This window comes from Hyperolius riggenbachi, chromosome 2 (assembly GCF_040937935.1).
Source record: "Hyperolius riggenbachi isolate aHypRig1 chromosome 2, aHypRig1.pri, whole genome shotgun sequence".
Lineage (NCBI taxonomy): Eukaryota > Metazoa > Chordata > Amphibia > Anura > Hyperoliidae > Hyperolius > Hyperolius riggenbachi.
Window position 1 is genome coordinate 254,879,645 of NC_090647.1, and position 16,164 is coordinate 254,895,808.

Below are 16,164 nucleotides of genomic sequence, written 5' to 3' on the forward strand. Positions count from 1 at the left end.
CTTTTCCCACCCCGAGTGAACCGTGGACCCATTTGTCCATGGATTTTGTGGGTGAGCTTCCGAGGTCTGAAGGCATGTCGGTCATTTGGGTGGTAGTCTACCGTTTCAGTAAAATGGCCCATTTTGTGCCCTTGAAAGGACTCCCCTCGGCCCAGGAGTTGGCCGATCTTTTCATCATCCACGTTTTCCGACTGCATGGCATTCCGGAAAACATAGTGTCAGATCGGGGAGTCCAATTTGTTTCTAGATTTTGGAGGGCATTTTGTCATCAAATGGGCATGGAACTGTCATTTTCGTCGGGCTACCACCCACAGACAAATGGTCAGACGGAAAGGGTTAATCAGTCTTTGGAACAGTTTTTGAGGTGTTATGTTGCGGATGCGCAAAATGATTGGGTCAAGTTCTTGCCATATGCAGAATTTGCGCACAATAATTTGAAAAGCTCTTCCTCTGGATTTTCTCCGTTTCAGGTGGTAACCGGAAAGTTGCCCAAGTTCTCCCCATTGCCAGTAGCTTCCACTCCGTTTCCAGCTCTGGAGGCTTGGCAAAAGTCATTTAAAGCCACTTGGGGAATTGTGAAAAATAATTTGGAGAAGGCTTTTCAAAGTCAGAAAGGTCAAGCTGACAAGAAACGATCTGGAGACCTGGTCTGGGTCTCCACACGTCATTTGACCCTGAAACAACCCTCGCCCAAGTTAGGTCCCAGGTTTGTGGGCCCCTTTTCTGTAACCAGGAAGATCAACAATGTTACTTATGCCATTGATCTTCCTGCCAGCATGCGTGGTGTAAGATCTTTTCATGTGTCCCTGCTTAAACCAGCAGTCCATGTGGGTGTCACTCCTCCTCCTTCTGTGTTGGTAGACGACCAACCTGAGTATGAAGTAGAAAATATTTTAGACTCACGGGTAGTGCAGAACTCAGTACAGTATCTAGTACACTGGAAGGGGTATGGTATCGAGGAGAGAACATGGGTACCTGATAGTCGCATGCATGCGGACAAATTAAGAAGGGAATTCCATGCTCGATATCCTGAGAAACCGGGTAGGAGCTGTCCGGAGTCCACTCCTCAGGGGGGGGGGGGGGGGATACTGTGAGAAAACACGTAAAAGCCGCCGCAAGTACTCAGAGTAAGGCGGCTGATTCCGCGTTCAACATGGCAGCTTGCGCGCAGGGACCTGCATTCACTGGCCTGACGGAACGTGGAGAAACTGCCGCATGCCCAGAGAACAGGGCGGCGGATTCCACGTCTGATGCGGCGGTTTGCACGCATAGGCCTACCTCTCTCAGTACTGCTGAATGCGGAGAAAACGCCGCACGCTCTGACAGCGGTGCGGCGGATTCCGCATCCAATACAGCAGAGGCATTACAACACATGTCTGGTGTGGCTGGGACTGATAGTCCACACTGGTTCAGAAGGACGCGTGCGTGCGCGGAGAGGCAGAGCATTTATGACAGCCAGAGGGGTGTCAGCTGACCAGGTCGGTCAGCTGACAATTCTTCCAATTATCATTGGTCCAGCACTTAGGGGAGGCGCAGGAGAGCGCTGGTGTATATATACTGGGTGCTGGTCATTTCTCTGGTGTCTGTCGTTGCAATCACTACGTGGTAGCACTCAGACCCTGTCAGAATCTGTGTTTCTTTAGACCAGTTTCTTAGGTGTTGATGATCAAGGAGCTCACACCTTAGTCTAGGAATTCTGTATTATTGTGTTATTATCTAGACCAGTTTCCTAGGTGTTGATGATCAAGGAACTCACACCTTAGTCTAGGAATTGTTGATATTTGTTATGACCTTCTGCTTCCCTGACCATTCTTCTGATCTCTGATTTTGTACCTTTGTCATTCTGATACTCTGTTGCTGAACTCGGCTAGTCTCTAGATTCTGCATCTGCCTTCTGTCTCTGTACCTGATCTGTCTGTCTGTTGCCGACCTGGCCTGTCCGACCTCGAGAACTATCTTCCCTGTTTGGAGATAGTTCACAGACCTGTCAGTGACATTCACCATTGGTGTCACTCACTCTCTGGTCCTTCCCACTCTCAGCTTGACTCCGCCCCTTGGGGAGCATCAGGCCATTGGAAGGAATCTGTTCTCAGAGCAGTATCTCTTACTGAACTGTACCCCTTTACGGGGATCCTCCTCTAAGTATTACTGTTGCATCAAGCACTTATATTATTCAGAGGTTAGAGATATATCTGATTATCGGTGATGCTGCAGATCATCAATAATCGGGTATATATCTGCATTCTCGGTGTTACTGCAGATCACCGGTAATCAGATCCTCTCTGTGTTACACCGATCGTTACATTTGTATGGTGAGCTATAGTTGCTTTTTTACCTATCTCAATGAAATTAAGGCTAACTGGTTCAGCAATGATAGGAACCAGATGTAAACATCACAAACAGAACTTAGAGGCTTTTGAGCAGAGTAGATTGCCCAAATGATGGAGCTGTTACTGAAGAAATGTTACTTACAGATGTACATGACTAGTCTAGTTTGCTGGCATGCTTAAAGGGGAACTGAAGAGAGAAGTATATGGAGGCTGTCATGTTTATTTCCTTTTAGACAATACCAGTTGCCTGGCAGCCCTGCTGATCCTCTGCCTCTAATACCATTAGCCATAGCCCCTGAACAAGCATGCAGCAGATCAGGTGTTTCAGTGGTTCAGACTTATAAGTCTGATCTGACAAGACTAGCTGCATGCTTGTTTCTGGTTTTAATCAGATACTACTGCAGAGAAATAGACCAGCAGGGCTGCCAGGCAACTGGTATTGATTAAAAGGAAATAAACATGACAGCCTCCATATACCTCTCTCTTCAGTTCCCCTTTAAATCCTTCCTTGCTAGCAAGCTGCTCCTGTATGGACAGATCACAGACAAATCATTCCAACCCCCAGCCTTTGTCTCACTACTCTTCAAGCAAGGGGATGGAGAAGAGGCAGGAGGGAGAGAAACACTATGTGTGTAATTCATTCTCTTAGTAGCTAAGCATTGCTGGAGACTAGAGTTTTTATTTTACAGACAGGAAGTTTTTTTTACAGGTCATATCCTGTTCAATGTATGCTGTTGAAGCCTGTAAACAGTTAACTGTAGGTTACTGAGCCAAGGGGGTAAGGTCCCTCAGAGGGAGTGCCAGGGGTAGCCAGTGCTCCAGTGTGTCCCTGTGTAGCAAAGCCACTGAAATAATTAATGATATTTGCCTTTAGAGAAGCTATTTTTTGACTGCTAAGCTGACTTTATTTTAAAAGGTAGTTTCAGAAATTTCCAAAGTAATCCAGGAAAACAGCACCCAGGTTTAGATGCCTGAGAGTATGCCGGTGCCTAGCCTCGACCGGATTGTTCTAACGGTCTTGGTACAATCAGATGTAGAAAAGAGGCGGCACATTACTGGCTGTAAAAAGTTGCTTGTATTGGGAACAGTGACACTACATGTTACGGACACGCAGGTCCTTCATAAGGCGCATAACAGTAGCTTAACAGAAATTGACTGTTGGACAGAATGCATTATCATCCAATACAGCTCAATATTTCAGTGATAGACGATGTATATTTTATTCCCCATGAAATTATTTTTTTCATTATTTTCTGCGTGTGTCTGCATGGTATCATGGAAATGGGAGTCTGGGTGACTCATGCACTGTGGCAAGTACAATATGTTAAACTTCGAATGTGCCATTTTTATACAACTGATTTTCACTGTTATATAACTGGCAACATATGTATTTATAGTATAGAGTACAGTGTGTGCTAATAAAAGCAACGACAACTAATTTTGTTACATATCTGCAGTTAGAGTTCTTAATATTAATGATTATTTTATGTGAATATAAAATTCATAATATTTTTTTTTAATATAAAAATATATCCGTAATAATAGCTGCCTATTTTTTTTCTAAAACCTTACATGGTGGATTTGTTTTGACTTTAGGTAATACTACAGTGTCATATAACAGAAAATTCCGGTGGAAAAGCTGACAGGGAGATATATGCTCTCTACCTCCAGGACCTTGTGTTACTGGGCGCAGCATGGGATCTTAAAACTAATCGCTTAAAATCATCCAGGTATTGAACTGGCTAAAATGTTAACTGTCATGCTGTGAAATACATGCATTTGCATAGATGTGATAATCAATCAAAGTAACTGAAACCATAGAATAATGGTGGTGTGTGTCTAGATCCAATTTCAATTTATTTTAACTCCAACATAGGTCAACACGGAGCATGTGGGATCGGCACCTTCTCCCATAAAATCATATAATTGTCATTATTAAAAAAATAAAATAAAAATTGGATCAAATACAAGCTCTTTAACACATGAAGTTGGAGTAGCTGTGCTTCCAGGTTGTGCTATCTCACTTTACCATGTGTTAAAAGAGCTTGTATTTGGTTTGATGACCATGTTAATTTTTGTTTTTAATAAATAGAATGTGATTTTATCATACATGGTGCACACACACCATACTAAATAAGTGACTAAATCACCATCCCCATTCAAGAAAAAAGGTTAAAGGGAATTCTACTATCTAGAAGTATAGAATGCTTCCACTACTAAAATATCCTTTATTGCATTTATTACCCCTGATAAAGCAAAAGGGAAACCAATTGGGTGTAACAAATGCAGCCAATGTGATATTGTACAAAGCGCTGGTATTTGCAAGTAACCTTTTTACAGTCCTTTTGTGTGCAGTAAAGTGTAGTTTAAGAATGAAAGTGGTTTATGATTTAATATTACTGTATATGGACACTGATTCATCTATATAATGAGTGGTTCTGGAATTCCACCTTGCTCTTGAGGAAGTTAATACTGGGATATCAGTTCTGAGAAAAACATATATCTGCGCTAATTGGACCTTATTACTTTGATCTCAATTGTTAGGGTGAAAGTCCATAACATTTTGGTGGATGGACATATTTATCTCTCTATGGAACACAGTGGTGATTGCTGACTGTGCCGGTTTTTGATTTGAAGATATCCCTCGAGGACGAAAATCACTTCCTGCTGCACTGCCCCAAATATACCGATACCAGGGAAACCTTCTTTAAGAAACTGATGGGACTATTTCCAGACTTTCACACATTAGAGGATGAGAGAAAACACTGCATTCTACTAGGAGAAGAGAAATCCACAGTGACAATCACTGCACACTATGTCACAGCATGCCACAGACAGAGGAGCGTAAATGAACTGTAAACTCTCCCCCCCCCCCCAAATGTCCACGAACTGCTAACTCACTGCACCCCCACCCCATCCCATGTCCCTCATTCCCCCTGCTTTGGCAATGCCTGTATTGAAGCTTGGTCATGCCAATAAAGCTATATTTGATTTGATTTGATACCAGGATTTTTTGCTGGTTGCGGGAAATGACCCGAATAAATCACCCTCTCCCTTTTTTTTTTTTTTTTTTTTTACATCGTAATATTTGGGGGTTTTCTGAGACACCACTGAATATATATTAATATAGTATTAATATATGTATTAATAAGTCTGGTTTATTTTGGGACTCAAGTTAGCAGAACACAAATATGCTTCTTTTACGTCACATTTGAAAACTTTAAACAAATTGCTTTCTGCAGCCAAGTTCCACAGTACAGTTCTAAGTACAGAAAAATGTCCCAGTATCCAATAATAAACCAAGGTTCCAAGGTTCAGACCCCAGCTTTGGGATCCACACTGTAGAGGGTGAACTGTCTTTCCAGACAGAGCAGGATACAGACCCTCATAACAGCTCACCTGCTGTGTACTCCACAGCCACCTGCACGGATCTCAATATATCTGGCTGGCTATTCCAAAACCAGGTATGAACTGGGAGTAGAACAGGAAGGCCCCCCAGTTTCCTTCCTTCCCGTTCCAGATCTCCAGGAACCAACATCCACAATGAAAATGGCCTGAAAGGGGCCATTGCCTAAAACACGCATGTCAAACTTCACGCCTTGAGGGCCATATCCATGTCAGTGTTTACGATGGACTGAGAAATTAAGAAACCTTACCTTTCCTGTTTTGTTTCCTTAAATTCATTTGACTTTTGCCAAAAATGTGTGAGGACCTAGGCCCTTGAGAACTGAAATTCAATGTCCCTGACCCCAAATTAAGGTGAAATGTATTATCATCCATGACTCATCCCGGAAGGTCTATACAACAGATAAAAACAAGCTTCACCTCTTAGTTCATACACAAGAGACAAGACACAAGATTAGCAAAACTGCTAGGAAAGTATGAAATCATATTTACATTCTAAATATTTGTCAGGTTACCCCTAATACATGGAGGCAACACTGTGCATGGAGTTGGGACTCAAAACTAAAGCTTGTATGTAATTCTTACCATTCAATTAATGTAATATTTTTTAGTTTCAAGCATTTCGCTAACACTAACTGAGTTTACCCAATGTCTTTATTAAAGATCAGGTAATTATATTGTCTTTCTGCTTTAAAATATTTTTACAGGGACATGGTCAATCCACTCCCATACGTCATGATAATTCCTACTCTTCGAGGGAATGTCAAGCAAAGTGATGACGGCATTGAGTTTTATCAGTGCCCTGTCTACATGGACTATACAATGCAGGTAAATGGTTTGTAACGTGCTCATACTCTGTGGAGAGAATATTTCTAGCAATTAAACTTTCATCATGAAATCATGGACTAAATTATGAACTCGCAATCAACCAATGTAGAGATGAATGAACTTACTCTAAAATCTGTTTTGGTCTTGAATGGTGAGATGATTAACATCACCTAAGGCTTTTATAAACTGACACAAATCCCTTCTGACTGAAAGATGCAGGTATTTATCCAGTTTACAATGGATCGTAAATTTCAGCAGCTTCAGTGGAATGGCTGCAGGAGTTGCACCAGGATTTATTCCCATTGCAGACTAACTAATAAGGCATTTGGTAATATTTTACAGCTGTAGCACAGAATGGATGATGCAGATTATAAGCCATGGCAAATCATTGTGCATTGTAAGAATGCAAAGTGACCTTTATGACATAACAATGAATATTACAATATGTTGAATTCATACTCTTATCTACTTAGGGAGGATAATATCTTCCCTTTTACAGTATATTCCTGTGCTCAAGCTTCACTATTTAACCCTTACAGTATTGGATGGTTCTGGTCCCTTAAGGACCAGAGCCAGCATTTTCCTATTTTTACACTTTGATGACCGCGATTGGCTCACAGTGATCACAGGGTCAAGCACAATGAACTTAGCTCCTGACTGGAGTATGGAACTTAGCTGTCATTTTGAAAGCTGAGCAAGGGGGTTGTAGTGACAGCAGGGTAAAGGGAGCGACAAGAACGGCGGTAACAAATGATTGTAGATGAAACAAAATAAATACCCAATTAGCGCTAGACAATATATTCATTGATAAAAGTCTATTTATTAAATAATATTAAAAATGACATGAATAGGCTTAGTAACAGTTCACTCAGACACACGCATCGATCACATTCACCACTCCACTGCAGTGGGTAAAAAGTGCATATGCAGAAAAAATAAAAATGTATGTCAATGCAAAGCTTATGCAGATAAGAAGCAGAAGTAAAATCCCAAATCGTGCTGCTGCCAGAGTGAGACTGGTATGAGCAGTGAACAACCAAGTAAGTTGAATGCTGAATGTCTCTTAAAGCGGACCCAAACCAAACATTTTTTTTAATTAAAAATATTTAGTTGCACCACTGTGACACATACAAAGATAAATAAACACTCCTTCAAGCCCATGAGCATTTCATTGCATGCTTTTCACCCTTCTCTTTTCATAACTAGGATTAAACTGGGGCAGCCATTAGCAATTCCTCCATTGCTGGACACCACCTACTTCACCATTTTGTCCTGGCAATTTGAAAGGAAGGGAGGGGTTCCTCCAATAAATGTAAAATATTTTATATTTGTCATCATGCGGCTGAAAAAAGGCTGCTATTTATTATTATAATTTAGAAAATAGATTTTATTTCTGAAATCTTGTATTTTTAATTTGGGTCCACTTTAATAGGGTGATCACTATAATTCTTCAATATAGGTAATACTGTGAGTGCAAAAATATGCAAGTGAGTTGAATCAGGCTCATATCAGTCTCACTCTGGCAGCAGTGTATGTTTTTGAGATTTTACATCTGCTCCTTACCTGCATAAGCTTTGCATTTATATATAATTTTATTTTTCCTGCATATGCACTTTTTACCCACTGCAGTGGAGTGATGGATGTGATTGATGAATGTGTGTGACTGAACCATGTAATTTTCAATATAGTTAAATAAACAGACTTTTATTGATTAATATTTTGTCTAGCGCCTATTGGGGATTTCTTTTGTTTATTTTTGTATCCGCTAGAGTGTTTAGGGATCTCCTCACCCCAAACCAGCAGCTGATCGATTGACTGGCGCAACACTGTCACAGACATATTTTCAGTAGAAGTACTTGTCCATTAATTTTCCTTGCACTTGCCATGAACGTATTTAATTGGCTCCTCTCCTGCAAATGGTTATTTGTTGACCTTGTTGTGCTTTACTAATAGGATCTCCCATTCATTCTCCTCCACCCCCTCTGCAGGGCAGAACAAGTTTCTTTGCAGATAGCTGAGCTGAAGCCTTTTACAACAATTTTGATCATTTTGGGTGACAATTATTCTAGGTTTGCTATTATAACTGAAAATGTGGCTCTTTAAGAAATGATGTGGTCATTAGTGTAGACTGGTATGATCTTGTATGTTAATTTAATTTCCACACAAATACGTAACTATATAGAGTGTATTTCCAAAGCTTCTCTTTGTATCAAGACCACAATGTGGGCACCCGCATTATAAACACAAAGTAAGTAGCCTTTATCTCTTTCATTAGTTGGCAAATTAGACAGCTAACCAATGAATTCAAGCTGATTAGAAGGAGAGTGGCTAATGCTATTAATAAACGTGTTAACCACCAGAAGCTTACAATGAACGGTATTGGAAAACAAGATCAGTGTATTACGGAAAGCATTCACACACTGAACAGCTGGTAGGCAGAAATAAGCAGTATCAATACACATATACATTATGAACAACTGGCAAGAGCTGAACTGGAAAGAAGCACATTGATTTAATATTAGTATGAAATATAAATTAACTGTAATCTAATTAGATGTGTTATAGTTAGCATCTTAATGAGAATCCCTTCTCTTATGAGACTCAGTAACTGTCCATACATATTGGAACACTTTCTTGAATCTTTCAGTAACGAGATTAGATGTTGCACTGTGGCTGCATTTATAAAATGATATTGAGGAAATCGCAGGAGTCTTTTAAGCCTTACAGGAGCTGTAACACATTGCAAGGAATAATTATACACTGTAAGATGTGGGGTTGTTAAACAGGAATCCAGATTCCACCCTGTGTATTCTGCAATGTATTGATTTTCCCATGTAATTAAATGTGCCTGGTTCACATGTATGCGCTGTGCTAAGCAGCGTTACAAACACGTAGTGTTGCATGCATTTCTGTGCGTTCAGCTGTAAAGCACACATCAATGTAAGTGAATAGGTGCACTTTTTTAGCACGTAGAAGCGTATATAAGTACGTAGAAGTGCATGCATTTTTTACCAATAATTGAAAAAAATATACATTTACATATGAAAACAAAGCTTTATTGACAACTACTACTGCTACAATAAGAAAAACAGGCTTAAAAAAATGCAGCACATTGAAACGCACACTAAAGCGTGAACAATCGCATGCAGTTTTTAACATGCGCTTTTACACCTTTCTCAGCGCACCTAATGAGAATGAGGCCTAAGACCTCATTTCCACTTAGTGCGTTTCTGTCCACTTCTGTCCGCTTTTTACCAGCAGATCAATGTTACAGATTGATACATGTTGCTGAAAAGCAGATAGAAGCCGACAGAAGCACACAGATGGAAACGAGGCTTAACTGTACTTGTCATGTTAATGTGCTATTACTTGTTGTTTGGAATGCGTTTGCTAACATTTTAAAATCAAATTTAGTTCAATTATATTTATTACCATTATTATTGATTTTTAAAGCGCCAACATAGTCCATGATGCTGATTCATACATTTTTATTGGTAATATTATCCAATACAATCCCTTTTTGTTTTAAAATGTATAACATAACAATATCGAACATCTTATAATGTGATAACAGTCTCAAAAGGAAATGGCAATCCTAGTCAAAACAATAAACCAATTCTATAATATATTGTGTTCAATTTCTTACAAACTTATGGATTAGATAGCTGACAAAATCACTTTAATACTAAGTACATAAACTTCTTGTGGCTGAACTGTAGCTCCCAAAAACATTTAGTCAAGCTCACAAAAAAACCTCTATTATTCCTAACTAGTTCTACATCAGAACTATCCTAGTATATGTGCAGCTGCAGGATTCTCACTCTACTGAGACCGTGGTTCACTTTGCTATAGAACAAAACCATATGTTTGAGGAGAAGATCTTAGTAGAACAAACAACACAGTAGAAGAGAGAAGGAAGGCAAAGAAAGAAGAAAGCCAATTGTAGAGAAGAAGAAGTGTGTAGGATTACTGCGTCCAACATCTAAGTTTCTTCAAAATACCATAGTTGTCTATTAGGGGGGTTCCAAGCAGCTTTGAACTTTGGGATCTTGTCTGTCAGTATTGCAGGTGTTTCTTTCTAGAACATATATTGTCCCAGTTTTGCAGTGACCAACTTAAACTGAAAGGCTGTTTTTTCCAGCAGGCTGCTATAGCCTGCTTGGTCACAGTCAAGTAATAAATTTTAACCGGTGTCTGGTCCCTTCAATAGACATTCCTCAAGTCAATTTTGTTTTGACAAGTAAGATTATGATTTGCATTAAAATGTTTTGAAACCATGCACCTTTTTACCATTGTGTTTAATTTTTGAGATTTGTTTTTCATTACGACTAGAGGTCGTTGAATCAGTTCAGATGCATCATAAGTGCATTTGAAATATTCATGAATTACTCATATTTTTTTTTAAAACACGGTTTTATTGAAAGATCTGCAAAAACGTGACATACATTGAAATAGTGATATGCACATTTCATAAAAGGCATCAAAAACAGAGGTCCTCAAGAAACATGCATCTCAGAAACAGCCAATCAGAAGTACAAAAATAGTTCTTGCAGAGCCACATTGAAGAACAATAAACGTCAACATAACATCTATAAAACAACAATGTTAAAATGATTATCATGATCAAAACTGAAACATTTCATTTAGGAGGCAATGTTTTTCTAAAACTGTTTACGTCCTATTCTGCCACAGCTTCCTGGAGCTTAGCCTGTCAGTCTGTTGTATTGCTTTGCGCTTTTCCATATCATGCATAGAAATAGCTGGGATGGCAGAGAAGTGTAATCTCTACCACATCAGTCACTGTTCTGCTAAAATATCCATCTGTTGCCTCCTCTATCAGCAAACAAGCAGAAGTAGTGAATGCGTTATGAAAGATAATGCTCATGTTTGTACACATTTATACAGAGTAATTAGGCGTTGGGGGAAATATGGAAAAGAGCAGTATTTCATGTGCAAATAAAGTGCTTGCTTCTAAACAGAGCTCTGAAATGATGCCTTGACTATCACTTTGAACAACATTCCCTTAAACCAAAAGATGTTGTTTTCTGCAAGTCAGAAAGATTGACTTAATAAAAAGCACATTATTGTTTTTTACTGAACAATCAATGTTTTTATGCTTTAGAAGAAAAATAAGGAACCAGTGCTGGACAGGAAACATAGCAGACACATTTGAAATCAATATTTCAATTCAACAATACATTTCTGGTGGCCGATTTGTTAAGAGTGGTGTTGGAGGAAAGTAAAGAGAAAATATTGTATGGAGTCTCCAATCTGACAACAGCTGTCAGTTTTCTAGCGCTGCTTTGGAAACAAATGCTTATACCTTATTGATAAGGACATTTTTAGATTAAAAGGGTCAGTTCCCTGATGGGTACTTTTTTTTACTCAAACACTGAACACCATCTTATTGTTGCCATGGCCTCTTATAGAGACATCTCTGTACTTAGGAAAAGGTTCGCGCATGCATAAAGTAACTGTTACCGTACTGTACTCTATTTCTAGACTACCCTTGTAAAAACAGCTATCCAGTCAGGGGGATAACTAATTCTCCCTGATGGGCTTTCCTAGCCCATTTATATATTTTTACTGATAGAATGCCAGTGTAATTGCACATATTTATGCCACAATCATTTTGCGAGGTGGTCATATGACAGATTTTTCTGCAGCAGTTTTGTCAGGTTATGAAGATTCTTCTAGTGGAAATCATAGGAAAATATATCACCAGTTTCATGATAGGTATAGCCAATTTCAAAACTTACACAGGACAGGAATACTTCATTTTAACACTCTACTTGTGTTAGTACCGATAATATTGGCACGAGTGACTCTGCTAATCTGTACTATAATTATGAAGAATTGGGTGCTGTTAATTGGCAACACTCATCTGGTTCATTCTGGCAAAACCAGACGCCCCATAGCAGCAATGTAATGCTGTGCGGCCACGTAAGGGTAATTCGGGGCTCCATCGGTTGCTGGTCTGCAAATTGCATCTCCCTCCGAGTTGCAACAACTCTGAGGAGGAATGATATTTAACGCCACCAGGGAGTTTTGCGGCAGCAGGGAGAGCCATCCAGCTCCCCAGTGACGCGTACATACGTACGCCATACTGGATCTTAGAAAAGGTATCAGAAAGGTTTGTGCATTAACATTTATGTAATTGCAGTTTTAACCTCCTTAGCGATAACCCCAAGTCAGGCTCGGGACAGAAATCCGCAGCTCAGAGCGATAACCCCGAGCTGGAACCATGGAAGGTGTGTAATGTGCAGATCTGCCCCAGATCTATCTAGTGGTATAATTTTTGCGGCCTAAAAGCTTGTGCTTTTAGATAATAAAATCTGGAAGTAATCATACCACCAGGGAGGTTAACTAGGGTTTATGAGAAAATAAACTCTGAAGTTGCAATTGCACAAAGTTTAATTTTGTAACCATTTAGCAATCCTGTATATAGTCCAAATTTTTGCCTCTTTATACCATACAATTTAAATAAATTCAGACCCAGTTTGAAGTGGTGGATCAGGAGATTTGCATCATGGATGTGCCATCGACAAATTTGAAGCAGCTGAGCAATCCCATCATGACAATGCAGACCAAATCAAGGAATGTTTTCAACCCCTTAGTGAATGTGTGCTACAAGGTATTAAGGCAGTAATGAAGGCAAAATGGGGTCCATCCCAACTCTAGCAAAGTGTATATCGTTAATACTTAAAACAAGACATTACTTTGGTCATTTGTTTGCATACTTTTAGGATACCAGATTTTGCATACCAGATGTTTTTGGTAACATTCATATAGAAATATAGAACATTTTAAAGGGCTCATAAAGTTGTAAGCACACTTTGGCCTCGATTCATTCATAAATGCTATCACAGCCGTGATAAACTTAGCACGCGGGTTATCGAGCGTACAGGTTTGCGCGTGTAATAGTAAAGGTTTGCGCGCATTACCTGTCCCCATTCACGGGCTAACCCATATGTTAGCGCGTGAACGGGGACAGTTAATGCTTGCAAACCTTAGCTATTATGTGCACAAACCTGTATGCGCTCTAACCCGCGTGCTAAGTTTATCACAGCCGTGATAGCATTTATCACGGCTTTGTGAATCGAGGCCAAAGTGTGTCTCTTTATGGTATGAGGCTTCACTCAAAGGTACATGATTTTATGGGTGACTTGGTACAATGTGAAACTGACATCCCTTTCTTGTAAGAAAAATAAAGTTAATTGATACTTTTTAATAGCTGAGTATCACCCTACAACTATACTATTACTACAATAGCAGTCCATAGTACTCTGCTAGCATTCTCAGGTAGATTCTCATGGACTTTGGGCAGTTTAAGTTTTTAGAGGGCTGAATACAGTAAAATGGGAAATGGTTGAAACCTGTTATTTTGTTTGGTTGGCATGTGCTACATTTATCTTGCATACTTTTTATTGAAATAAATATAATCTTTTACATGTCATATAGCAAGTCCTTTATATGCTAATGGGCTTATCCTAGGGAATATGTATAATCACTTGATTATATGATCACACGAAAAAATGCTTAAGAAATTACATTTTGAATCTGTGTTTCCCTTTTATTATAGAGAACAACATTAAATGTAATTCATGCACTGCTATGGGGCTCAGCATTTCTTGTATATTTAGCGGTATTTCTTACCTACAGCAAATGAGAGGTTTGTGGCTTGAAACTGATGTAAGCACTGCCTTCCAGAGAGATTATGTTCAGTGCTGTAAAGGGATAATGTTCAATCATGCAACAACTGCCTCTAGGCCTTTAGTGCCCCAAGCAGGAAAAGCATAACCCTATGGGAGATATTGTTCAAAGTAAAGAAATGAACAGTTCGGCAGAATAAGAGAGATGCTACGCTGTGCTTCTATTTATCCCGGTCGTGGTAATTGATCCATACATGTGCAGTTTTATTTCAGACTTTATTTTGTAAATATGTTTTCATTTCATGTCTCATTTAAATATACTGCATGGTGATTACACAAGGAACTCCTATCTCATTTTACTATGTTAAACAGACGCTCCATAAAGATCATTTGATAAAAACAAAAATGAACATAACCTAAATATGCAAAATGTTGCAAATAATGATTTCTTGGAATTCTTGTAATTTTCTGAGCCAATTTTCAAGCTGTTGTGTTTTTTTTGTGTTTTGCATTATTAAACAGCAAGTCACACATAAAAAGATTGTTTGTCACACAGGTACACTTTTTTTTTTTTTTTACAAAATACATATATTCGTGCGTTTGGCCACATGCGAACTCATGCCTGATCTCTGAACCTCTTTTGGTCTGGTCAGGTAATGATTCCTGTCTGTTAAATCCTTTCTATCCTTTCTCAATAGTTTTTATTTTACTAACCTTGCCTGAGGTTTTCCGTTTCACACACGTAACAAGGATGCTTTGCCAAGCTGAAGTTCTATATCTGCAGCAACACCTGTGAAGCAGATGTCCTGAGGACAGTTTAATAATGCGTATCATGTGTTTGCTCCTGTCTGATAATAAGTGGTCAGAAATAGTGGTAATTGTAATGGCTGGACATTCACACATATTAATACCAGCTATAGAGTTTTGCCTACAGCAGAATATTGCTATTTTAACGATATTCAACTATTTCACAGTAGTATTTTTCATTAGCAAAATACCGGTAAATGTTACCAGTATTTTACTACAGCAAAACCTAACCCTATTCTCACACAAAACCTTCCCTCTATGATGCCTAGCCTTAACCCCCCCCCCCAGACACCTGACCTTAACCTCCCATACAACTAACCTTAAACCCCCTATGCCTAACCTTAATCACCTACCTGAATGCCTAACCTTAACCTATACCTAACCTTAACCTTCCCCTGAATGCCTAACCTTAACTGCCCCCCATGACTAATCTTAACCCCCACCACACATCTATCCTTAACCAGCCCTCTCCACCCACTACCAATCCTCCCCCCCAAAAAACCCCAAAAATTTGGGCCCAAATTTCCCACTAGAGCCGTTACTTATACATGCGCCTACAGAGGCACCCAAACTTCTGTTGCTCACGTGCACCCACATTTCTTGCTTCTGCTTTAGGCACCTTCTTATAAAAATGGAAGGCGAAAACAGGAGAGGACCCGCAGCATCCACACACCAAAAGCCTGAGGGAGCCAGGAACCAGTAAGCTCAGCAAACAATGGAAGGAAAGTTCCGCTACACCAAAGGCAGGGTGAAAAAATGTTTCTCCGTTTATTAATAACTTCAGTGGATACAAAAAAATGTTAAAAGAGCTCACGCGTATTGGAGCTCATGGCTCCTTAATCATAGCTAACACATTGTTATAGTGCAACAGTTTAAATAGACCAGTATCATCCCGCCCTAAAAAGGGAGGGAGGCACGGCCAAAGTTCTTAAAGTGACATACAGCAATATACAGCAATATAGAATTATTATGCATTAAAATGGCAAAAGCCTAGATATGAAATATAGTAAAATGCTACATGCACAGTAACAAATATAACATACTATGTGAAATTGTCCGGACACACTAAGAAACATGGCAGAAAGGTGTAAAAGCAGCAGAATTTCGACCTAAATGCTTATAAGGTCACAGAATGTTATGGA

At 39.4% G+C, this 16,164-nt stretch overlaps 1 protein-coding gene across 1 annotated transcript in view; it reads left to right on the top strand.

Moving 5' to 3' along the window:
• The window catches only part of LOC137544945 (uncharacterized), a 648,464-nt gene that overhangs the window by 608,873 nt on the left and 23,427 nt on the right, over positions 1 to 16,164 (top strand). Inside the window, exons 97-98 of the mRNA XM_068266042.1 lie at positions 3,927 to 4,060; positions 6,443 to 6,563. Coding sequence (XP_068122143.1) covers positions 3,927 to 4,060; positions 6,443 to 6,563 — 255 coding nt within the window. The remainder of the gene's footprint in view (positions 1 to 3,926; positions 4,061 to 6,442; positions 6,564 to 16,164) is intronic.